Below are 26,865 nucleotides of genomic sequence, written 5' to 3'. Positions count from 1 at the left end.
TGAAAGGTGCAAGAACATTCTTCTCCATTCTCATTTAACTAATGGCTGGATGCCACATCAAAGGTTTTTTAAACAAGTGGCTGAAGTGTTTGGATCCATCTTTGGGAAAAGCATATCTGTCTCTTCCTGCTGTCTCCAGCTCACAACTCACAGATGAGCAGCCATGTAGTGTTGGTGAAACCCAAAATGAGCAGTGATGAAACCTGATGGCATTGTTGAGGACCGCTTTAGAAGTCAATGGGAGTGATAGCTGGCCAAAAATGGATTTGTCCTAAAGCTAAACACCACAAATAATTAAAACAAAATATTGGAATCCTCAGCAAGTCAGGCAGAAGCTGTGAAAGATCATTGAGCTGAATCATTCCCTGTTTCCGTCTTCATTCAGGGTGCTTGATCTAGCAAATATTCCCGCATTTTGCTTTGTTAGTTTTCAGTTTAATCATTCTGTATGTTGGCCGCTGGATAACTGATAAGAAGCTATGGAGGATGGCTTTAAATAGCATCCTCAGTCCAGGAGCAATATCAGCCTTGGTCCATGTAAGCAACAGGAGCAGTACCAGGTTGATAATCTTGAGGCCCAGTGGAGCCATTGATGCTCCTGTAAGAAAAATTGATGTCACAGTAATCTTAGTGAAATGTTGGACAGACTGTTGACATTTGAATATACATTCAAAATAGCCATGATCTAAGCTGCTGAGCAACTTCTACCCCAGTGGGCTAGAAACTGAGACATTTGCCCAGTATCAGGTCAACCAAGAATGAATGGAGACTCCAGGTGAGTGTTGATAGGCTGTCTGGTGCTGAACTGTGTGAGCCTGCCCTCGGAAGCTGGAATTTGAGCTGCCCTTTATCATTTTCCCCTTACTCCAGCTGCAGGCTACTGTGAAAAGAGTGCAAACTCTTAATTTTCATAAGCCTTTTCATAGTAGAATAGCTGGCTGTGGGAAATGTGTTCACTTGTGTAATTGTGACAGTGCATCAGCACTGGACTTCGAGGCAGGTGGTCCTGAGTTCAAACCCAGCCGGCCCCCAGCCTGGGCATCAGCGGTATCTGTGTGGAAGAAAGTAGTTTTATTCATCTCCATCCTTTGCTCTGGGCCGGCTGGTGGTGTAGTGGCATCAGCACTGGACTTGGAGGCAGGTGGTCCTGAGTTCAATCCCAGCCTGGGCAGCAGCAGTATCTGTGTGGAAGAAAGGCCTGGCATGAAAACCCGACGGACCCTATTGTCCATGACGACATGAAGAGTCGGGCTTGACTTAATGACTGAACAACAACAACAAAGCCAGTGAATGATGGAAATGTATCTAGTGGTGGAGAAGCTGAGATTTGAGACTTCATCCAGGATTTCAGGCCCCAGCCATCTTGGAAGTTTAATGGGTTTGTTGTTGCCACATGTACCAAGATATAATGAGAAGCTCATATTGCAAATGGTTCTTACAGATCAAATCATTACACATTGCCTTGAGGTAGAACAAGGTAAACTAATAACAATGCAGAATAAATTCTCATCTGCCAGCCTCTTGATCATCTTACACTATTTTACAGTGTGGAGAGTGTACGGATAAATCTCATACCTTCTACATCTCAAGGATCCTGTTACATATTGTGAATCCAAAACATAAAACTAATTGAAAGAAAAAACAAGGGAGCCTGAGAGATGTGAAAACTTCATTTTTACTTTAAGCGAGGCACACACTTGCAATGCTGTGGCATGATGATGTACTGTATGCTATTCATGTACTTCCTACATATAACACAATGAATTATACAAACAAAAAGAATGTTTAATCAAACAGTATATTTACAGTATTACTGAAAGGTTAAATACACAGCAGATTCCACTATTGTATTTGACAGGTTTATCCTATTTTATACATGTGATGACATGGGAAATTATCATAGTGCCTGGCCATTGCCTGCAGCAGTCTTGTTCTGCACTGCCTTTGAGTGGTGCTAGAAGTTCGAGGTAATGGCCCCCGTGCTCGGTGGCCAGTGCCTTTTATCTCAGTGCTGGCAGCATCAAGGACAGCTATGCTACCTGCCTGGTTTCAGGGCTCAGATTCACGACGTCATTTCTCGACTTTCTTTGGGTGGAAGGGATGCAGACTGTTTGTACAATGTAGTGCTGACTTCCATTTCCCTCCACCTAACCTTCTTTGTTCTCCATCGCCTTTTTCATTTTGGTGCAGATGTCAACTTTAGAGGGAGGTTCGATCAACAGCCTGCTGATAGTAACAGGCAAGACGTGTGATTTGTGCCTTTTGGCTTTTAAATGTGTAATGCCCTGGTTCATATTTTTACTATTATGCTGTATACTTTGTGCTGTTCTGTGAGAGCTGCTTGTGTTCAGATTACTGTTGGAGATGAGAGATGAGGAGAAATGTGTGCCATCCAATTAGGATGGTTGGATTAAGGGGAGGTTTGCCTGGTGAGGGACACTGAGGTTGGGCTTGGGGCTTGTACTCTAGAGGAGATGAGAGAAGATGCTGGAGTGTGGTGTGTGCACCTCAGTTGCAAGTTTGGTGGGGCCAGAGATTGTCTTCCCTAGACTTGTACAGCTGAGCAAACCAGGTGTATGACCAAAGATTTATTGATAATGACACCACTTCTATGCGAGTAATTGGACAGTTGGGATGCTTTCCTCTCTGGGCTTACATTAAATCATAAGTATTCCTATTTGACAGCTTCCTATACGGGATCAAGTGAGTCATCTCCTATTATGTATAGTATGTAGATTGGACTTGTGCCCTGCATTCCGGATCAGCGAGTGGCATCTACATGCACAACACATGCTTGCTTGGGGAAAAGCCAAGGACCTCCTACGGTACTCTCCTCCTCCTGTCTCCCTGTCATGTGCCGTGGCACTGGGAGACAGTCCCAGTGTTTGGATTATAAAAGTGCAGAGCTGTGCTCTCTGCTTCTTCTGGTAGGCAGGCTGTGAGGTTGAAGGAGCTTTTCAGAACAGCTGACGAAGAAAAAGGTTGGTAGACAGCCGGCATATTTTAAACTGTGGGCTGATAGATTGCTGCTTCTGTTCAACGTTGAACTGGACCCTGCAGTTTGCATTGGTCTTTACAGTGAGACGGTAAGGCAGCTACCAGTCTTTCTGGTTTCTTTGCAGCAGGTTTTCTTTTACTTCTGCCTAGTAAATAACTACAGTATGTTACAAATACGCTAAGTCAGTATATCTTGTTCTTAAAGGCAATGTAATTTTTTAATGAGACATTGTAAAAGCAGAACTTTCGGCCTAGACCAGCTTTTTCTTGTTGACTACCCAATTTTCATATTGGCCTGATTGCTAAATTTGATGTTAAATGAAGGCAAAAGAACGGTTAATTTAATTGGCCTGAGTTTCTCCATCAACTGTGAAGAAACAGTGTTTGCTGCTGACCTCTCAAAGTTGTCCGCAAATTCTTAGTGGTCTCCGTGGTATTTTTGTTCTGTTTCCCTCTCCACCACCCCCTCTCCATCCTGCCCTCCTCCTTCCTCCCCACCAGTACACACTGATGTGACTAGTGTGCAGGCAGACCCACAATCTGGATTTGACTATTGTCTGAACCACATAAATATTAAGTTTGCAATACAATTAACTTATAAACATTGAACAAAAAGTTAAGTTGAGGGATTTGCTCACAATTAAAGGAGAAGCTGAAGTGCCAGATTTCACTTTTTAAAATTTGCAACATTAGTACATCACAGTTACTTCAAACAGGATTGTCTGACTATGAGAAAGGTCGAGCAGTATTTGTGACCACCAGTTTCAGTAAAATGTAGCCTGTTCAGTGGATTTTTTTTCCAAGAAAAATGTCACGTACAGTTCATCATTGGGAAATTACTGACAACAGTTTTCAGACCAGTCTGTGTGAATCTCTGGACCATGTTGTTCAGTACTGTCTGAAATTATTTACAGTCACATGTACTGGGACAATATGATTTAATTATTTTCCCTGATCTGTACTTAATAGATTGATTTTTTTTGTGTGTGTGGGGTAAAAGTTTATCTTGCCATGGTTTAAATTTAAAAGTGAAAAATTGCAGGACAATTTTGAATAGTGAAGGACAAATTGAGAATTTGTATTTCTTCCCCTGCTCTGTTTGTGGGGTCTGTTAGCATCATGTGGAGGGGCATGTCCAGCGGTTTGGGAGGGGTGGAGATGATCTTTTCAATTGGAGTGACTCAGCTGACTGGGATCGGCTGCATGTGGCCCCTCCTTTAGAACTTCAAAGATAAACTTGTAGACCTGAACTGTGGTGGTTTACAACCTGTGTACACCTTTAGCTATGTTTAGCCTGTGAGTCACTTATGTTGCATCTTAAACGCTCAGATATTAGATTAGATTCAACTTTATTGTCATTGTGCTGAGTACAGATACAAAGCCAATGAACTGCAGTTAGCATCTAACCGGAAATGCAAAGAATGGTGTTATTTACAAAATAACTGTGAATAAAAAGTAAGTGCTACAACACACAAATATAAAAGTACTGAGACGGTGCAATACTGCTTAGTGCTGTGATGTGAGGTTCAGCAAGGTCACAGCCTCAGGGAAGAAGCTCTTCCTGTGCTTGCTGGTGTGGGAGCAGAGGCTCCTGTAGCACCTACCAGGTGGGAGGAGAGTAAAAAGTTCATGGTTAGGGTGAGATGCATCCTTGATGATGCTTTTCGCCTTGCCCACACAGCGTTTATGGTAGATGTTCTCAATGGTGGGCAATTGGGTGCCGATAATCCACTGGGCAGTTTTCACCACATGCTGGAGTGCTTTGCGATCTGATACGGGACAATTGCCATACCACACTGAGATGCAGTTGGTGAGTATGCTCTCAATGGTACAGCGGTAAAAGTCTGTCGGTATTCTGGGACAGAGGTGAGCTTTCTTGATGTTCCACAGGAAATAAAGATGATCAGGATGGAAGAGTTCAGGGACTAGGTGAGATCCTTGGAAATGTGGACACTAAGGAATCTGAAGCTTGATATGCTCATCTTTGAACATTTACAAGGCATCTGGGATAAAATCCCCAAAATTCATTGCATTTTTCGTGTGTTTATTCCAAAAATTAGACTTTTGGATGAAGCTAAAAAATAAAATTTTGTGTTTTATTTCTCAATATAATTGGTTCCAAACATGGTTTGAAAATTCTTAGGGCTCCTGGGCATAACAGTTAATCTGGTCTCGACCACACAGCCCCTTTCTAATTAGCTAGCACAAAATCCTCTAGAAATAAGTTGGAGAGTGGTTACGTAATTTATTCACAAAGACGAGTCTTGCTAAACATGCTGCACCCAAATAAAACAAGCTTGGCAGCTTTAAGTTGCCTTCATGCTGTGGAAACTGGGCACATGTATGTGTATTGATAAGTACCTCAACATGGTTGTAAAAGAGTTGTGGGGAAATCTCAGTGGCTTGGGTACCTATAGATGTAAAAGTTTAATCTATCAATAATGAATTATCCTACATCTGTAAAAGAACTGTTTAATATCTGGAATCTGTTCAAAGTCATTTGCATCTGGAGTAACGTTGCTCTTGGGAGCTCTTATTTTTAAGTAAAAGAATTACTGTGTGCTGGTTTTATTTGAACGGTTTCTGTGAGACTTTCTCCATCCACTGAACCGTAGCTGTATGGTAGCACTCATGGGCTTAAGAGTTTGAGTGGCACTCCAGCAGCCTGAGTACGTAGGGAGGCATTGTAGTGCAGAACTAATCCCACACTTCATTAGCAGAGCTGTACAGTGTGTTCCAGATGAGCTCTCCCTTCCCCATATTGGGCGAAAGTATAAGACACACGGTTACCACATTAGACGTGGTGATCTACCATGTTACTTGATTTTCCTGACTATTCATTATCTTTCTCAGCAAAGAAAATATTTTTAAAAAACATGTCTCAGTGTTATCCTGTTATTGTTTATGGGAGCATGTTATGGCATATCTTTATTGCAGATTATAACAAATAGCAGGAGTAGGCAATCGGGCTCCTCACATCTGCTCCATCTTTTTTCAATATGATCATTGCTGATGTTATGTTGACTTCAACTCCTCATCTATTTCAGTTCCCCTTAACCTTCGATTTCTCGATTGTTCAAAATATTTATTTGTCTCAATTCTAAATATACCTAATGATCTGGCCACCACCACTTTCAGTAGCAGAAAGTTCTAGAGTTTTACTGCCTTCAGGGAAGAAATTGGTGCACAATTCAGTTTTAAATGATCAGTTTGTATAAGATTTTGTAACTATACCTTCCTTGTTCATGACTCCCACTAGTAAGTACATTACAATGTGCACCCTATCAGGCACCCTCAGGATCTTGTGTTTGAACAAAATGTACAACTATGTGGGGTGTTGATGAGGTCACACCAGTATTATTGTGCAGAGGTTTGGGCCCCTAACCTTAAAAAAAAGATTGCATGCAGTCCGAAGGAGAGTTAGTGTAATTCCTTTGAGAGGGTTGTCTTATCAAAAGAAACTAAACAGTAGAATGAAGGAGTTTGGAAGACTGATAATTTAGCCAATAGGACCAAATGCAATAGTTCTAAGTTTGCTGATGACCTGACTCTAAACAGGAATGTGAATAGCTTCAAGATAATCATGGACAACGACAGCAAAACTTTCTTATTTCTAAACACCAAACCAGTTGCAGTAGAGGTCAAAATGCAATTTGCTGGTTTAACTACCTGTTGGACCTGTTTCCTAACATGTTTTGATTCATGATCTAGAATATAACCAACATTTCTGTAGTTTCTACAGCAGTGGATAACCTCACATTATTTCACCTGCCATGTTGGCCATTTGGTTAGTTTGCTCATATCTACTTGAAGTTATTCACATTCCCATTTAGGTTCAGGTCATTAGCAAACTTACAAGTATTACATTTGGTCTTCCTGGCTAAATTATCAAGCATCGAAGAGACAATACGCCACTAATCCCACTTTGACAAGAAACTTTATTCCTAATCATTGTTCTTTTTGTTGACCGTTTCTGAATCCAATCAGTTCAGAGCTGATTAATAGTGACAGTCATATTCATATTGCCCCCCCCCCAATTGCACATTCTCCAATCTTTAGTCCCACATGAGAGATTGTCAAATTTATTGACAACCACTTGAAGATCTAAGTGCATCCACGGCTTTCCATCACACTCTTAAGGAGCTCTGTTAGTCCAACATGATATCCCTTTTGGAAGTCCATGTATATTCTGCTCAGTCACGTTTTTGGTCTCTTTGTACTTGCATCCCATTTGCTACCTTCCAACCTGCAGGAACCATTCCAATATCAAATCAACCTTAGATGATAACTAGAGCATCCACTATTTCGGTGGGCACCTCTTGCAAAATTCTCAAATGACTGGTCAATTAAGCAGTGCTTAATTGAAAATAAAGTACCTGTGCTATCTGAAATCCTGCTGTGTAAGTTTATTCTGACTCTTCAGGTCTCAGGATTGTCAATGTGTGTCAAAAGCTCTGCTTGTTGTTCGGAGTACTCCCAGAGGCTGCCCTTTTCTCTCAGTGGATGACCCACCTGAATTGATTGGCTTGCTTACATTCTGCCCTTGTAGTCCTGCATAATTGCTGCATTGTTGCTTAAAAGGTTTTCAGTGCATCTCAATACACAGTAAGTTTGTTCTTTTAGGTTCTTTGTGACAGGTGCTCCTGTTTCTGCTGTTGGCTTTCTTCTTTCCTCTCTCATTATCTGTTGGAATGCTGGCTATAAGAAATTTAACATGCCATTTAGAAGTAAACAATCATGGTATATGGTCTGTGGATTGTTTTTCCTGAAATGTGTGTTTCAAATGTTTCGGCAGGTTTAAATCATAATAATGATATGTATTAGTTCACTAATTTAAATTCCAGCAACAAATACTGTATCCTTTGGTGAAATCATTTGCTGTTATTGGTTCACATGGTGGATAGTCTGCTTTTTATTTGCTACTTCTTTTAAACTTTAGTCATTTCTTTTGATGCCTTTTTTTTAATCATTTATTTGTTAACGGAGTTCCTGCAAAGAGCATTTGAGGAAGCAGTGCATTGTGTTGTCCCACCTTTGATCTTTTAGACAAACACTAGAATTAAATAACAGTCCTGATATAGTAAAAGCCTTTATGAAGTATCTAAATTAAACATGGAACTGGATAAGGTATTGAATTAACAGCTCAAAGATTTGGTCAAAGAGAGACTTTCAGAAATAAATTGTAGGTTTAAGGAAGGAGTTCCAGAGCTTTGATCTGGTGCAGATGTGGAATGACACTGGAATAGGAACAGCAGAGGGATGCTGAAGTTGTGGAAGGAAAAGGTTTGGAGAAGGGAAGAATATGGTTCCAGAAGGATTTGAAAACCAGGAAGTGAATTTCAAAATCTCTTTCTGGACTGGTGTGGATGAGGGTCATTGAGCATAAGCACAGTGGATAGGTTGCTGGTTGCAGAATTGTGAATGAGCTGAAGTTCTGTTGTAAAGGAGATACAACATGGCAAATCACTGGTGGAGCACACAAAGATTTCAAGTTTCTTATTTAAAGTGCTAATTAAATAGTAAATTCTACCAATCCTGCTGAAGGGTCTCAGCCCAAAAACATTGACTGTAATCTTCTCCATAGATGCTGCCTGACCTGCTGAGTTCCTCTAGGTAGGGGGTGGGGGGGTGTTTGTGTGTGTGTGTGTGTGTGATTTCCAGCATCTGCAGATTTTCTCTTGTTGATAAATTCTGTTGTTCTTCAGTGATTCCCGCTTTCCCCCATTCCCAACCTACTTATAATGTTGTTTAAACACAATTTGTTCTCTTCAGCTGATTATTTTATAAGAAGCCATTGGATGACATTTTAAACACTTTACTCCCACTTCTTTGCTCTTTCTCCTTCCCACCCATTCCCTTTTTTGCACTTTTCCCCTTTTGCTCTACTTATTGATGAAGCTTATTTATTTCTGCTGTACATTCTACAACTGGTGTGGCAGTTAAGGGCTTCTGTGGTGGCCAGTTTCCATGGTAGTGCCTCTTAGGGATTCAGGGACAATTACTTTTAATGATATTTTGCAGTTTGAGGGGTACTATCCTCAGAATGTGTCCTCTATCCTGTGTCCTGTTGCATGACAAAGATCTGCTCAGCATGGGTGTGATATCAAGCACCAAAATACAGATTTTAATAACCAGATCAAATTCCTGTCCAAACCCAGCAAAGGCAGTAATAACACACACAAAATCCTGGAGGAACTCTGCAGGTCAGGCAGCATCTATGCAAATGAATAAACAATCAATATATCGGGCCGAGGCCCTTCTTCAGGACTGGAAAGGAAGAGGGAAGACTCCAGAATAAAAACGGAGGAGGGGAACTGTATGTGATTGTATGCTTTGTTTGGCAGCCTCACTGCAATGTCTAGTTGCTCCTATGGAAACAAACCCATGTTCAGAATCAGCTTTAATGTCAGCATATAGCGTGAAGTTCGTTAACTTTGCGGCAGCAGTACAATGCAATACCTGATAAATATAGGAAAACACTGAGGTAGTATTCATGGTTTCAATGTCCATTTAGAAAACGATGGCAGGGGGAAGAAGCTGTTCCTGAATTGCTTCTGCCCTCCTTCCTGATAGTAACAATGAGAAAAGGGCATGCTCTGGGCTCTGGGTGGTGGGGGCCTTGTGATGGATGCCACTTTCCTGAGGTGCCACTCCCTGAAGATGTCCTAGATACTATGGAGCTGAGTAATTTTACAACTCTCTGCACTTCAATCCTGTGCAGTAGACCCCTCCCCCATACCAGATGGTGCGGCAGCCAGTCAGAATGTCTATCTGTAGAGTTTTAGGTGACAAACCAAATCTCCTCAAACTCAAAATATAGTTGAAGACGGATGCTGCAATGCGGAACAACAAACAGTTTGCTGTTCTGTCTGTTGAGCAGCACCTGTAGTGGAGAATGGAATTGCTGGCATTTTGAGTTCAAACCCTGTGTTGTGACTTTATAATTATTTAGGATTTGTGATCCTAATTTTTGATCCTCAATCAGAAGCTACACTTTGAAAATAAAAAAAAATGAGTGTTTCCTTTTTAATTGTAATTTCCTTTCTTTCTAAACTTACTAGGCATATTTTTTACTGAGACATGTTTAGTGAAATATTTTAAAAGTTTATGATTGATTAGAGTTGTCCTATTTGTTTATGCTTGAAAAATATAATTTTCTGAAAATGTCAAATGCAATGCAGTCCAGTCTCTGGGTTACAATAGGGGTCTGTTCCCAGAGCTGTTGACAGCCACAACTGTTCACAAGTCAGAAATGAACAAATATAATGTATGGTAGATCACAGAAATTGTTTTGATTGGAGAGTAAGCAGGCAGAGGAAAAGCACTGGGCAGCCAGCCTCACTGACTCAGTGTGAGTGGGTCTGTTCAACTCGACCCAGCCACGAAAGCTGGAGCCTTTGGTGGGTGGGTGGGGGAGAGAAGAGAAGGCATATGGATCGACCAATTCCCACCTGTAGAAGATGCCTGCAGCCCTGCAGAAGCCATCAAATCCATCCCAGCAGTCCTCCAAAGGCTTGTCCTAACTTGGGGAAAACTTGCAAATTCAATTAAGCTATTTAACTAAAGACAGTGCGTGAGAATCCAAACAATAAACAGTGTCCCTTGTAGCTCTTTTTTGTTAAACCCACACTTTGTCTTTATCTGCTAACGGATCCTGGATCATTCTTTTTTTAGTCTGTGTATGAATGCTGCTTCAGCTAGTTCATTGATTGGATTTCACATGCAGTTTGCAGAATTTCTGAATTGGGGCAATAGCTTTTCTCAACTTATTAAATGGACAGAAGTTAAGTCCCTTGAGCTTTATCATTTTGATTTATCTTTTTTATTCTACTGAAATTAGTTTTGTGCAGATGTATTTGTTAGTATTTTTAGTTATTAGCCACAGAAACAGGACTAATATGAAACCTGGCAGATTTGGAATGTCCTGATGAAAAGTCTCAATTGGAAACATCGACTGTTTATTCTTCTCAGCAGTTCACGTAGTGTCAGTTGAGGGGAATAAACAGTCGACGTTTCCAGATGAAAATCTTCATCAGGACCCAGGCCACGCTCTCTCCTCGCCTAAAGATACCAAGGTCAGATGACTTGCATTTGTATCTGATGGCAGTTGTCCCCATCCCCAAAAAGGACAAAGCCAGAAGCTGCTAAAATTTATTATCACCAATTTTAGTAGTTATCTAATAAGTGCATTCAATATTCAAATATTTAACTGATAAAATGGAAAATTAACTTTTGAAAAAGCAAATGGTATTCACATAATAGACATTGAAGTAAAATCAAATAACTGTTCTTTATTTTCACGGTCTTAAACAATTAGTTCTCCACTCACTTTCCTTCGAATGAACCCAAAGGTTTAAGCAATGGCTAGCTAGGACAGAAGGTGGAGTTGAGATAGGATAGGAAACAAGACTTGATGTCCAGCCAATGTAAGACTGTGCATATCTTTACTACTCTAAGGTGAATGTTCACAATATTATATGAAAAGGATATGATTTTTAATCAGTTCATTACAACAGTATAAAATATTTTGTTGATCTTTTTCTATTGTAGGAGTTGACCATCCCTGTCTACCAAGCTGGACAATTAACTATGGAATGCATTCACCTGCTGATAACTTCAACCCTAAGAAACTGTGTTATCACTACCCGGAGAAGTATTAGTTAGCAGTACAACATCTCCAAACACTACCAAGCACTTTTACGAAAGAAAACTACAGTTTACAGAGCTTGGCCTGGGTTGTGCGTGTGCGTGTTTGTGTGTGAGTCTGTTCTGTGATTCTTCCAGTTCACTTCAGTGCACATACTTGAAACGTAAAGTCCAAAATGGTGCTGGAAGATTACTTGTGGATGGTGATAGTGGGCTTCATTATAGCCTTCATTCTTGCTTTCTCTGTGGGTGCGAATGACGTGGCCAATTCCTTTGGGACGGCTGTGGGATCTGGTGTGGTGACACTACGCCAGGCCTGCATCCTGGCTTCCATTTTTGAAACAACTGGGTCTGTACTGCTTGGAGCAAAGGTTGGAGAGACTATCCGAAAGGGAATCATAGATGTTAACCTGTACAACGGAAGTGAGAGAATCCTTATGGCTGGTGAAGTCAGTGCAATGGTTGGTAAGTAGTCATTGGCTTTTTCTCTTTTTCTGAGTTTGTAATGAAACTGTGGAAATAATCAACCAGAGAGAATTCCCTCCCTTTCTAAGCATTGAGTGGAGAGCAGTTTGAACTGGTACTGGAGTATCTAACATTTTTTCTGTTTTAAGAATCACTGTTGTCGGTGTGAAATCATTGGTTTAATAATGTTGAGTTTTATGTAATGGGACTTTCTGCATAATTGAATGGAGTACAAGGAAAGCAATTGAATTTGTTGAAGCTTCTGTTACAAATTGCATTGTCACAAACTCAACCCATTGACTGACAACTCTACATCACAAAGAAATAAATTCTTACAGGTAAAGCTGCCACAAAGATGCCAGAAGTGTTTCCTGGGCCATGAAACATAAATGTTAGCACCATATACATTGACTTTGCACTTTGTTAAACCCTCCCATATGGTGAAGCAGGATGGTAGTAAATGTTCCAAGCAAGATCTAGTGTTAGGTGTCAACAGTGAGATGGGCATCATGCCGACATTTTCTTATCTGTATTGTAACACCACCCAATCTGCTGGAGGAACTGAGTGGGTTGAGCAGCATGGTCCTTGACCTGAAACGTTCTTCCTGCACATTCCGGCATCAGCAGTTTCTTGTGTCTTTCATCTGTCTTGTAACTTTAGCTATTACTTAAATGAGCTGTGGGTATTTTATTAGATGTTTCTGATGGCCATTATTCATGCGGTTTACCATTGTTGATCAGCACCTCTAATTTTGTAACATGAATACAAATCAAATTCTGCAACAGTTTGCTTCACATCCACCCCTCCTCACTTTGCCCATTTCCCCAGCTGAAACCATTCAGTTAAAATCCTGCTGAGCCTTCATCCGTGTTAAGATATACTATTCTAACAAGCCAAAGACTGCAGTTCAGAATCTCACATGGCAAGTTGTAAAGGTACTTGCAAGTAACCTGACTTCAGAAGGAAATCCAGAGACTGCAATTCAGAATCTCACATGGCAAGTTGTAAAGGTACTTGCAAGTAACCTGACTTCAGAAGGAAATCCAGAGACTGCAATTCAGAATCTCACATGGCAAGTTGTAAAGGTACTCACTACAGAAGGAAATCCTAACTGAGTGTTGGCCCTACAAGCCTGAAGTGTTGGCAGTGTAGGTGGTTAGAAATTCAGTGATGTGTAACACATCTTGTCATTGATATACCTTGAAGGTGACTTGCTGCCAGTCTGGTTCTGGAAAGTGGAAGTTGCATATATCCAAGTTCCTTTAACATGAGTTGTCAGTTGTACATACACTACCACATGATCCTGGTCAAATAACAAGGCAATTCAAGATGGTTGGAGAGAAACGAGTTTTGCTGCACAGACTTGGTACTGACATGTACCCACTTACACTTACACATATGCACTCCGATACGTAGATTCATTTGGTTACCACTTTTTTATCATTCCATCTTCTGTTTCTCTACTTTTTGTCCCACTTTCCTGAACTACTTTCATCCATCATCCTCCTCTCTTACTCCCTCCCCTTCATATCTCCATCCCTCTTCCGTCACTTCCAGCAAATATTTTGTTATTTCTCCCCTTCCACCGCCCACACTAACTCTTTAACTGCTACCTGTACACTCGGCCTCTTAAAGAGTGAGTCTGTCCACTGCCACTTGCCCTCTGTGGGGTGGATCCCTGGCCCATCTCAGAACCCCAGAAATCTCCTACCTAGTATCAGAACATTCTAATCTCCTGGTGCTCAGTGGGCAGATCATTGAACTTTTCCAGATAATGAGGGTCGATTCAACCTGTGGAAACTTTTCTCTCTGCATGTTCAGTGACCCTAAATGCACAGGCTCTCTGTCCATCTTGTTAATCTTCAATCCCCAGGCGCAGCTTCATGCAGTTGTCCACTCGTGTAGTGTGCTCTCTAATATCTGCGTATATCTGTTAAATGGACAAACAGTGACCAGGCAAGGACGTAGCACATGGAATGTAGTGAGAAATGAGGTTGTCCACTTTGCACAAAAGAGAAGAGTAGATTATTTTTTAAATGTAACAGTTTATGCATAGTGATGCTCAAAGATATCCTTGTTCATAGGTCACTTCTCTTACAGATAATTGGGGTTGAAGGATTTGAGTACAGAAAGTACAAGGAACTCTTGCCTCAATTCTATAGGATTATGGTTATACCGCACCTCAAGTATGGTGTACTCATTATGGAGGGAGCACAGAGAAGGTTCACTGGACTGGTTCCATGAATTGAAAGCTTGCCGTGTAAGAAGAAATAAAATAGACTGACCTGTATTCTGTAAGGGCAAAATGCAGGTGGATCTCATTGAAACTTCCTAAAGTTAGTATTTGCCTCTTAATGCCTCCTAATAGTTATTGTTTACAAGAGAATTACATAAGTGATTCATTATAATAATTAAAATTGGAAAGTCATCCAGGTCCAAAGATCAGAACAGTTTTGTGAAGATGGTGTAATCACTTGGGATAATGTGTAATTTAGGACATGCTTTGTAACTTCACGTGCCAGGGAGAAACATGGGACTTTAGACTATGGCTTCCAAAGATCTTCTCTCCGGTGTTCCTGTCTATCTGTTAGTGATAAAATCTAATTGGTCATAATTCCCATTGCAGTGTTGCAGCAAGTAGAGCAGCTGCAACAACCATGTTCAATCCTGACATCCAGTGCTGTATATGTGGAGTTGCCAGAGTCTCCCTGTGACTTCAAGTGAGTGCTCCAGTTACTTCAAGCAACCTAAACGTGTGGATTGGCAATTAGCAGTAGTGTGTGGATGAATGGAGGAGGGGGAAGGAAGGAGTCCAGTGGATGTGAATTTGATGAGGACAGGATACAGAGGAAATTAATGGGAGGAAGTGACTGATCTGTGAGCTGGCATAGACTTACTAGGATTAAATGGGCTCCGATGTGTAAGGAAATGTGACAAGTAATAGGATCTTTTGTCATTTTGTCTGGCAATTCATTTACTTCAACTATAGAAAGAACACTGTTTTGACTTAAAAGAATGTTGCTGGGAATTAAGGGCCTGAATTATAGGGAAAGCTTGAGAAGGTTAGGACATTATACCATGGAACGTAGGAGAATGAGGGGAGATTCCATAGAAGTATACAAAATAATGAGGAATATAGACGGGGTAAATAAAAGCAGCAGACTCAAAATACTGGAGGAAGAAACGGGCTTTTATTCCCCACTGATGTTGGATGGCACTTAACCTAGAGGTAACATGCTGGAAATTCAAGCAACACAAAGTGCTGGTGGAACACAGCAGGCCAGGCAGCATTTATAGGAAGAAGCACTGTCGACGTTTCGGGCCGAGACCCTTTGTCCTGACCTGAAGGTCTCGGCCCGAAACGTCGACAGTGCTTCTCCCTATAAATGCTGCCTGGCCTGCTGTGTTCCACCAGCACTTTGTGTTGCTTGAATTTCCAGCATCTGCAGATTTCCTCATGTTTGCTTAACCTAGAGGTTATAGGTTAAAGAGGAAAGGTGAAATGTTTTAGGGGAACAATGGGAGGGGAATCTTTGCTTGGAAGGTGATGAGAATGTGAAATGAGCTTCCAGTGGAAGTGATGGATACATGTTTGAATTTCAGCATTTAAGAGAGGTTTGGATAAGTACTGGATGGGAGGGGTACAAAGGGCTATGGTCCAGCTACAGGGTGCTAGGAATAGGTAGAATAACAGATCGGCCTGGACTAGATGGACAAAAGGCCTTTTTCTGTGCTGCAGTGCTTTAAAAAATAATGCCTATGTTCCGATCTTCCTCATCAGATATAAATGGAGACTATTTCCAATTCCTGCTTGTATGCATGCTTTCTTGAAGGACTATTGTTCTAAACAGGAGCAGTGTTTACAAATTATGTGTTACCTAATATAGTGAAATGTTTAAAGATGTTTGACAGAAGTGATTGGAATTTGACCAACAGCATTGGAGGAGATAGTGGAACAAGAGAGTGTAGTATGATTTAAAGGGCATCTTAAAGCAGAACTGAGATAAGATGAAAACGGCACAGCTTTGCCTCTAAGCAGATTACTGTCATTGGGCTTTGTATTCTTTTCCCAAATAAAATATATAATGGATAGCTTTTCTTATACATCATAAATATTCTTTTAAAGCCTTCGTAATAAATATTACTCAAGTGCTGTTTGAGACAAGTGACTCCTCCACAAGGCATACTTTCGTTTAAGAATACAAGCTGGTGACAGATTGTTGGCTACTGCTCAGTGCAGCCGCCATGTTCATGGAATTTTTTCAAAACATTGTTCTTATTCCATGAGGATTTGGTTCTCCTGATGTTCCCAGTAACTTATGGGTGGCTGATTCTAGGAATTTATTTTTGTCAGGCAATCAATTATCACTGCCTTTTAAATATATATTTACCTGTCATTAGGACAGTTAAATAAGACAAATATTCATTTAAATGTACATGCCAGTTTTCTTCCTGTACTGATCTTAACAATTTTTTCCTTTGAAGGTATTATCTGGTCTTATAATCCCCTATACTGCCTGTCATTTGAATAATTTTAATTGATTTACCCTTGTTCTGCTTGTTCACCATTATTGACTCCTTGGATCTTTTTGAACAGCAGTTTGCCATATACTTTATTCTCTGCCCCATGTACCTAACGTGCTTCTGGCTTAATGTAATCAAGTCCTAATGTTGTGAGACTTCGTTTAGAAGCATAACTGATTTTTTTTTAAGCAATAAACCATTTGCTCCATCTCTTTTCCTGTTTCTCCAAACCAGCTAATCTGCTGTATTTGGCTTACTTGTCGTGGATACTTGTTACTTGGGAAATAGTGTTTGAGAAGGAGCACGTTGTCAGCCCATGTGCCATATGCACTGCGCTAAGACAAAATTAATTTTAACAACTTTTCTAATGCCCACAAACTTTCTCCAATTCCTGCTGTCCTTACCCTGTAACCCATTAATTTCTTAATTCATTACATACTAATCCCTTAAAGCCCCTATTTACTCCAGCCATTCTAAATGCCATTTCATTACTTATTTTCATGTAAAGGAATTTTTCATAATTTTCACTTGATCTGTTTGTGAAAGGTCTTTTTAAAGTAATGGCCTCTCGGTCTGAGAACTGTCCATACTATCCATCTCCTCTTGTAATCTTAGTGTGTTATATATCTTAATTTCCTTTTTCTCCAGAAGAAAGATTCTGCCTGCTTCATGTTCAGAGTCTGGTCTCAATTCGGCTAACATTTCAATTCTTGCCTGTAAGTCATTTTGCTCTAAAAGTGGGCAAGCCTGGAGCTTCGATTTTATCTCTTGTCCAATGAAGCCATTTTGTGTTAATCTGGAATCATCTGGCTCAAGATCACCAAATGGAAAAGGCCACATCAGCATTTTAAGACTCATTGTAAAATGCCCAACTTCTTTTCACATTGCACAGAAATAGGGTGGCATGTATAATTTGAAAAGCAAACACGAGGAAATCTGCAGACGCTGGAAATTCAAGCAACACACACAAAATGCTGGTGGAACACAGCAGGCCAGGCAGCATCTATAGGGAGAAGCACTGTCGACGTTTCAGGCTGAGACCCTTCGTCAGACCCTGTCCCGAAATGTCAACAGTACTTCTCCCTATAGATGCTGCCTGGCCTGTTGCGTTCCACTAGCATTTTGTGTGTGTGGCATGTATAATTGTCTGGGCAGATAAAATGTTAAAACACCTCAGTTCTGTACTGTAACCATGCTGATATTATGAATGGTTCATTATGTCTAGAGGATAAAGACAGGAACATGGGAGGGGAAGGGGGAGGAGGAGGAGGAGGCCACCAGCCCCTCAATCCTGTTGCACCGTACAACATGATCATGGCTGATGTCCGTTTAGCATTACAATTGAAATGGAAAATAAGAATTGCTGAGAAATATGCTGGCTCTGTTTCCCCAAGGATACCCACGTAGAATGATTGGTATGCATTAAATACAGCATTATTCGTAAATTTGGAAAAATGCTGTCTGAGGAGATTAGACATTTTAAAACAAACTTGGTTCTAGGCACAGTTAGTAAAAACGTAAACAGTTTTTAAGGAAATTCTTAGTGCTCAACATTTTTTTAAAGTGTACAATTCAAAAAGGAGTTCTTGCATTTAATAGCAAACTCTTGCAAAGCTTAGAGATCACAAACAACAGTAAAATGAACATCACCTGGTTACAAACTCCATGAGCTGGGAAGAACAAATAGCAGATTGTGAACATGGTAGCTAAAGAATGAGCCATTGCAACTCTGCTGAATATTGACCCAGGTCACTGTGACCCAACTGGATTATCTAAAACTCACAAGTCGTACACAATTCTGATCTGGAAACAGATCGCTCTGACTAAATCACAACTGCAAAGCACTATAGGAGCATCAACATCACATCGAATGGATTGTTGAATTCTTATGGATAACAAAAACATCTGTTGTTTTTTCCATTGCCCGTAATGCAAGTATACTTAAATATAGAAATGGGTTGCATCTTTTTATTTTAAAAAAAGAACAGGGAAATTGAAGATTTGCTTCAAGTTGTTAAAACTGCATTTCAAACTGCATTATCTAAGACTTCAGTGAAAATTGCCTGGACCATTTTCTTAAATTTTTTAAGTCCTGCGGGTCATTCTTCTAATCAAATGAGCCTTCTATTTGGAAGACAACTCGGAACAGGAAAAGTTGGCGTAGTTTTAATTAAAACTACAGTACTCTCAGTTATACATTTTTGTACACTACTTCAATACTTTTTTTGATTGTGTTTTTGCTAGATTCAAAAAATCAACTATTCTTCCAGTAGTGGGCAAAAGAAGGAGTTTGCATTAAAACTCCCAAGTCTGTTTAAACACCGTTGCAGGACAACCACAATCCATGGGGAGGTGTGAAGATTAGGAAGTGAAAGCAACCATTGAGATTGGTAGTTGCTTTGCTTTTTTTAACCCCTTTCCTGCCCACCTCTTACTCCTTTTCCATCACCACCCCCCATACCTCTTATCTAAATCCTGACAGGTTATTTTCCAAAAGCTGCTGATAGTGAAACTTTTGACTGCATGGTCTTTGCTTGCCTGGAGGGCTAAATGCCCAAGATTCCCTTTAGTCCTCACACAGTTTTTTTTGTAGTGTGACCACTCGTGTTGCCTCAGTTTAAGCAAGAAATGTCTGCTCACAACAATTGAAGTTTCTGCTGAAAGAATGCTAACCCAATTGACTGGACAGCAATCCTCTGCCTCGTTCCCATTCAGCTGTCAACACCCGTGTAACATATAAGCAGAGTTTCAAATGAGAAAGACGGCGTATGAGGTAATAGACGAGTTAATTTCTGGAAGCGCAGCTCCAAAGCCTGGGTTTAGGTCAGTAGTTGCAGAGTAACTGCCTGCTTTCTGATAGGCAAAGCAAAGAGACACAGGAGCAAAGCACTCCACAGTTAATAATTTATTTTTTGAATTGTAATCACTGCTGTTGAGAATGCATGATGTTGAATCCGTTTGTGTGACTTTATTTGGTGATCTTGGTTTGTTTTGACTTGTTCTCATTAACCAGAATAATGAGTGCAGGAGCAAAGCAATATTTAACAGCAAAATTTAATTCCTTGCATTTTACCTTGTATTTCTTGCTTTTGATTAGGTTCTGCAATCTGGCAACTGATTGCTTCATTTTTGAAGCTTCCAATTTCGGGCACACATTGCATTGTCGGAGCCACCATTGGTTTCTCACTTGTTTCATTTGGCGCTCAGAGTGTCCGATGGATCCAGCTCGTCAAGATTGGTAATTGAGCTTCTCCTATCATGTGAGATTATTGTGCACACAAGCAACAATTCATACCATTTAACAACCCTTCCATTTAATTGCTTCATTTTTTCTGCTCTGACGTAATTCTCTGCAAACAGCCAGTGTAACCATTCTCTTGATTTTTCTTCAGAATGATCAGTACAGTTAGAGTTTTGTGTACTTTAGTAATGTTAAATGATAAAGACTCAGCAGAGCTCAGGTTTTATATTACCAGAGAAAACCTCCCCTCACTTCAGTTTGCCTTTTATTCATACATCCTTCTTGTGCTTTCACCCTCATTCTATCCGACTTCCTTGTAAATTCATCAGTGAGTACCATTTCTAGGTGAGGTATTATGTTGCATATTCTCAGCATCCAGAGGAAAGAAATTTCTCCTGAATTTAAGTGATTTGGCTTATGGTTACCATTTGACTTTGGATCTTCTCTGCATTCCCCTTAAATACTAAACCCACCTTATAAAGGCCAGTTTTATATACTTCCTGAACACCTCCCATTCTAATTGTTAAGCATTGAGATAACAGTTTTAGAAGGATGGGTGGAAGAGCGTAGAGAACTCCCAGGGCAGTTAGTTTGATAGGGGGGTGGAAAGTGTCTGGAAATGTGTAAGCTGTATGTGATGTCACACAGGGATCAATGCTGGGACCTTGGTTTGTTGTGTGAATGTAGAAAGAATGAATAGTAAGCATACAAATGGCACAAAGATTGGCGGTGCTTTGGATAGTAAAGAAGATTGGCTAAGGCAGAATGAAAATCTGATTGAAAGCTGGTACTTAATCCTGACCAATGTAAGTCAAGTGGGAGTGGGCCATTTACAGTAAATGGTAGGCCACTGGAGAATGTTGATGAACAGAGAGACCTTGGGGTGCAAGTTCATGGTTCCCTGAAAGTGGCAACACTGGTAAATGGAGTGCTATATGCCCATATAGCATACTTGCCTTCAAAGGTCAAGTTACAAATGTTGGGACACCGCAAATTTGCTGTTAAACTGCAGAATTGTTCGTAATTCAGGTCGCTCATAGGAATGATGTAGTTGCACTGGAGACATTGCAAAGGAGATTGAACATGAAGCTGTTTGATTAGAAGTTTTAAGTTATGGGGAGATAGTAGATAAGTTCTACTTGTTCCTCTTGGAACTAAGGAAGCTGTAGGTTGAGCTGAAAGGGATGTATGGAATTGCAGGGTACATAAATAGGGTTGATAGTCATGCTTTGAAGTTCAAAAGATTGGGATGAGAAGTTTTAAAGAGAATTTGAGAGGAAAGTGTGAATGGTTGACATCTGGAACTTGCTGACGAGGAGGTAGTGGAATCCAATACAGTCACGATCTTTAAGAGACATTTGGGCGGGTATTTGTTTAGGCAGGGCATAGAAGGATATATACCTAATGCGGGCAAATTAGGTTATTGTGGATGTATGAAAAGGACAGCAATGAGCACCTTTGTTTCTGTGCTGTAGAAATGCATGAATCTATGACTAAGATGTTAGAATCCATTATTAAGCATGTACTTGTAGGACATTTAACAATATATTGTAGCGATGTAATGTAGCGATGTGCTACACACAGCGCTGAAATAACGGCACGCAGTCGGTAAGTTGTTTCAAGACTAGTTTATTCAAACTTCGCGGCGCTGGCATTTAATCCCTAGCGCCCGCCCTCTCCGGGCGGAAATGTCAGAGGTACATTACCAAAGTCTCCCCCCGTGCGCTGGCTATTTGTGAGCCGGTTCGCCTGCGCAGAAAGTGGGTCGCCACAATATGATACAATCAAGCAAAATCAACGTTGCTTTATGAAAGGGAAGTCGTATATTATCACTTTTGAGGAGTTAATGCGTGAACTAGTATATTGAGTTTCCCTGAAGGCATTTGACAAGTTGCCACATAATGCACAAGGATCACAGCATTGTCGGTAATGTTCATGTGGGTCAGGGTCCAATTCAAATCTCACCCCAAAACTGCATTTTTCCATTAAAGCTTTGTTTTAGGTAGATTGCAATTTCACTTCTGATGTATTTTTGTTTTGTCTTTGCCATCACAGTTGCCTCCTGGTTCATTTCCCCACTTCTGTCTGGGATCATGTCTGGAGCGCTCTTTATTCTAATTCGATTCTTCATCTTGAAAAAGGTGAGTATTTTCTTAAAAGATATTATTGTGAGTTACTACCCACCCCCCATTTTTTACGTACTAATTACATATCATTTTTGTAGGAAGATCCTGTGCCGAATGGCCTACGTGCACTTCCACTCTTTTATGCTGCTACTGTAGGGATAAATACTTTCTCAATCTTGTACACAGGAGCACCACGTAAGTACTGTTTGTAAACTGGTTGCAGCTCAAACTGATATGAAAATGACCTTAAGCAATAGAAATATCTGCCTTGCCTCCAGTTTTGGGAAAGGAAAGTCGACCATAATGTAAAATCAGCCATTATCAATAACAAAGGCCAATTTCACCCCATTAACATTTTACCATTTTTAGCTCAGTGATAGTAATGGTAAGTTTAAAAAAAAAAGTGAAAGGTGACCTCTCAAGCTATAATCAGCTGATGATTTTATCCTTTATCATTGCTGATGTGTTTGTCATAATTGACTGTCAAAAATAGGACCCAGGACGTTGAAGCTTGCTTCATACTGCCTGTGGTCTATATTTTAATACCTGGATAGCTTTTGTAGCTAAGCAACACATTGCAACAGAGAAACATTGTGTAAATTAATGTCCTTGGATCTATCAGAAGTAATGAGTCAGTTGTCTAAGAAAAATGCTATGGCTTCTTAAATTATGACAGAGGAATGACACAAATTCCAGCTGATTTTTAAACAAGTGGACCATTTGGATGCCACTCTGACAAATAAATTCTGTTTTTTTAAATTGATGGGAAGATTTGTTAACCAACATTAAATGTGAATATTGTTATCAGGAAATATAGGTTAGAAAATATCTCAATGGGGTGAGCATAGAGGAATTTCCCAACCAGAACATTTTCCAACTGATTCAGTGCATGCAACAACTGCAGCTCAGGTGAGGAGAACTTTTGAGCTCTTACTTGGGCTACATTAGAATCCCCATGCCATTCCAATACGTTGTAGACAAACCGATAAGCCACAGGTGGAGGAGGTGCCCAGCATTTGGTGTGGAGTTGGGTGTGATTGAAACATTCGGGAGGGGACTAGGGTCTAGTGGAGACATTGTAAGTCTTTCGGACACACTGCTGCTTGGGGTAGAAGGGGTAAGACTACATGGAGAAGGGCCACATAATGAGCTCACCCTCATCAATCTTTTGTGTTTCAACCAGTTGTCTTTCCTGAAACCCAAAATTTTACAGTTTTTAAGCTAGGTGGCAGACGCCAATAGCAATACCCCTCCCATCCCAAAAACAATTTTATTACCAAAGTAACAAAATGGGTTGGATCTTTTTATTCTCTTAAAAAATTGTTGCACTTATAATTTTCTTCCCAGTCAAGTATCAACCATTTCTATTTTGTATTTGAATAATGCCAAAAGTTCTTAAATATCTCTGCCACAAAAGGCTTGTAGTGCTGGTGTAATTGAGACAGGTGATTTTATTTCTTCTTTTGTTTATGCAAGGCTTTCTCTGTTCCTGAATCACAAATGTGTAAAGGTTGTTGTGCTGTAGGTCATTCCTGATGTTTAAGGTAACGGTGTAAGAAGCTTAAGGTTTCAGCACAAAGGCTGGAATGTACATTGTGTGTTTATAGGTTTTAAAATTCAATCACTGAATGTAGAGAGCTCATAACACTGATAACTGAAAGCTCAGCAGAACAATGAGATTGTATTTCTTTCCCCTAGTGCTGGGATTACACATACTGCCCATCTGGGCGATGGTGCTCATCACCTTTGGTGGAGCACTGCTGTCTGCACTTGTGGTGTGGCTGTTAGTCTGCCCCTGGATGAAGAGGAAAATAGAAAGTAAGTCCCCCACACTAAAATCATGAACAATATTTTTTGATGGAGGGAAATTAAGCCCTGCTTGAGTTAAAATGACCTCATCTGTCTTGCAGGTAAACTAGCGCAGAAAGGACTGTGCAGAATATCGAATGAAAGCCTTGATAAAAGCCAAGAAGAGGAAATGCCAGTATTTAAAGATCTGCCTGGCACAAAGGCAGCAGATGAGTCAATGCTGCCTCTCACTACTGGAGTCTCTGAGGCATGTGCTGGTGCCCCAGATGGCCATGTCATTGCTGCATCAACAGGAGTTTCAAATGGTGAGTCAGGCTGACCTGCTGCATGCTGGCAAACTGGATGGTCTCTTCGTTAAGACTAAATACATTAATATATGCAGCTGCAATCTTCCTTTCCTTGGCTCTGTTGCTACTTTGACATTAATGATAAATGGGAGTTGTTACTGACAATGGGCACATCTTTACTCCCGTGAATAACTTGAAGCAATATACTAAATTGCATTTCCTTTTGGTCTTGTAGATCTAAACTTGATGGTTGATCTCTTTTTTTTAATTTGCCTTGGCTCTACACTAAAATTTGAAGGGGGAACATTCATGAGCCTACACCAAAGATCCCATCTCTTTCTGCTTCCGTCATTTTTACTTTCCTCTATTACTATAGTTGGCAAAGCAAAAGTTTAAAAAGCAAATCTGGCTATGTTTTCAGGTTGGGTGCATGGGTGGTGATGCAGTTCTGTTTAGGATTATAAGTAACAATCTCCATGTAGATTGGTCATCCTGGTATTTTCTAACATGAAACAATAAATATGGTATTTCTCTGCCAAATTCATTCAGTTCCATTATTTATTATTTAAATGATCCCACAACCATGCTACAGCTAACAGATTGGATAAAAGCGCTATAATTTTGAAACATCTGTTTGTGAATGGTGGTGGGCAATTAAACAGCTAATCAGAGAGCATCTGTATCCTCAAAAGCAAGGGGACCCAGCGTGTGAGTGCCAAAGACCAAGCTGAAGCACTGAACCAGAGTCAGTCAGAGATACCAAATGTGTTGTTTCCAGCTGAAATCCTCGATAGTCTGTCTCCAGCCAAGTTGATTCGCGTCACCACTAGAATCCACCAGATGTAGCAAAGGTTGTGAGAACTAACATCTTTCTCGTTGTAGTATAAGCACATGCTAATTGGACCTTTAGCCAATCTGTTCCAGTATATATGCATACTGCCATCTGACAAAACGTGCCCAGGTACATCCTGCTCACAAAAGGCAGATTAGGCTAATTTCCACCCACTGAATTAACTGTCCTCAGCAATGATGGCGTCAAGCAGTACACAGCAATGCTCAGCCTGGGTTTTACAAAGACCACTCAGCTCCAGAATTGCACACCCCTGGCCAAAGCCTACTTAATATCAGAGCATAGAGGCAGTTTCCCTGATAACAATTCAAGTCGATAGGCAGCAAGGAGAATACACTCCTGTACTGGGAGATCAATTATCCCAGCCACAGGTCTCCCTCTTGCTACTTTCTGAAGCCTAATCAAGTTTCTTCACCAAAGCCCTGTCATTCATCATGAGTGGGGGAATGTTTGCTTATCGCACAAATGTTCAGCAAAAGAAGCAGCCCGTATCTGTATGCAGAAAGACCTAGGTGACATACAGATGGATTAATAAGTGGCAAGTAACGTTCATACCATAAGTGCCAGACATTGATTATTTCCAAACGTCTAATCATCTACCCTTCACATTCAATAGCAGTACCATTAGAGTCCCAACCACCAATACCTTTGGAAAACTTGTCACAAAGTAAGAACAGGTCAGAAACTGGGCTTCATGAAACAAATGACCTGTTCTCTAACATCCCAAACCCACACCAATGCACAACTAAATGGGAAATCACCTGCTTTTATTCAGTACCCATTTACCACTGCAACCATTAAGTTCCCTTTCACCCCCAGCATAGAGTGACTAGATAGTACATTGAGAACAAAGTGCAATGTTGCTATTTAACTGGGCTGCTGAATTCAAGAAAGTGACTCCCCTTCGCCTTATCAAAGATCCTTGCAAATGATCAGTAAATGCTATCCTTTGTACAAAAACAAAGAAAATGGCTTCATCACTTTGACCAATTATCCCCACTAGAACTGCACCTTCACCCTCCCCTCCCTCAACCTGTTCGCTTTTTCCCATGTCTTCCAACTGACCACCTGCCTCTGTCTCCCAAATCCTCCTCTTGTTCACTTCCCTCCCTCAATTGGCCTACTTGCCCGCCATCCTCCTTGGTCCACCTGTCCCTTTCTGTCCCCTATCTCATCCATCCCCCTTTCTCTTTATACTGGCTTTCTTCCTCTCCACCCTCAGTTCTGATGCAGGGTTTTAACCCGAAGCTTCAATTCTGCTTTCCTCCAGAAGTTTGCTTTTTGCTTTGGATTCCAAAATCAGCAGTCTCTTGTATCATCTTGCTGCATCTTGTTCCTGTGCAAACAAAAAAAGCCTGTGTCCACAGTTAAAGTCATCATCGATGATATATCACAGATGCCCATTATGTTTGAGCCAACTATGAACACAAATCTAAACTAATCTTATTTCAGCACAAAGTCCATATCCCTCAATTCTCTGCCTATTCATGTGTCCAAATGCTGCTTAAAACATTGCTATCGTATCTACTTCTGCCACTTCCCCTGGCAATGTATCTGTGTGTTCCAGGCACCTACTACTCTATACCAAATAAATATTTGCTTTGTAAAACTTTCACTGTCTCACCTTGAACTTGAGCACTCTGGTATTTGATATTTCCATTCTTGTAGAAAGCCTCTGACTATCTGCTGTATCAATGCCTCTAATAATTTCGTATACAGTACGTCTAGCAGGTCAAAGTCAAAGTGGACTAATTGGTGTATGGACGAGTGCACATATGCACAGGTGTAATGAGAAACAACTACATATTTGATGCTATGTGCATGTGATTCCATAAGCAGCATTCACAAGGAAAACATAAGCTATGCACAATTTTTACAAGAAAGAACACAATTCAAACAAAAACCCAAAGCTGTCACCC

General features: G+C 40.5%; 1 protein-coding gene across 7 annotated transcripts in view; it reads left to right on the top strand.

Moving 5' to 3' along the window:
* The window catches only part of slc20a2 (solute carrier family 20 member 2), a 102,497-nt gene that overhangs the window by 51,191 nt on the left and 24,441 nt on the right, over nt 1-26,865 (top strand). For 4 of the 7 annotated variants that reach the window (XR_012095726.1, XM_073024240.1, XM_073024252.1 and 1 more), the window contains exons 2-7: nt 11,548-12,108; nt 19,731-19,871; nt 21,930-22,015; nt 22,099-22,195; nt 23,699-23,818; nt 23,911-24,114. Coding sequence is in view for 6 of the 7 variants with exons in the window: in XM_073024240.1 (XP_072880341.1) it covers nt 11,820-12,108; nt 19,731-19,871; nt 21,930-22,015; nt 22,099-22,195; nt 23,699-23,818; nt 23,911-24,114 (937 nt within the window). In the remaining variant the exon portion in view is untranslated. Of the gene's footprint in view, nt 1-2,854; nt 3,087-11,547; nt 12,109-14,715; nt 14,830-19,730; nt 19,872-21,929; nt 22,016-22,098; nt 22,196-23,698; nt 23,819-23,910; nt 24,115-26,865 lie in introns of those variants that run through there. The other 3 variants (XM_073024231.1, XM_073024222.1, XM_073024257.1) reach the window with 3 other exon arrangements.

This window comes from Hemitrygon akajei, chromosome 2, assembly GCF_048418815.1.
Source record: "Hemitrygon akajei chromosome 2, sHemAka1.3, whole genome shotgun sequence".
Classification (NCBI taxonomy): Eukaryota; Metazoa; Chordata; class Chondrichthyes; order Myliobatiformes; family Dasyatidae; genus Hemitrygon; species Hemitrygon akajei.
This window is presented reverse-complemented; position numbering and strand designations above follow the sequence as displayed.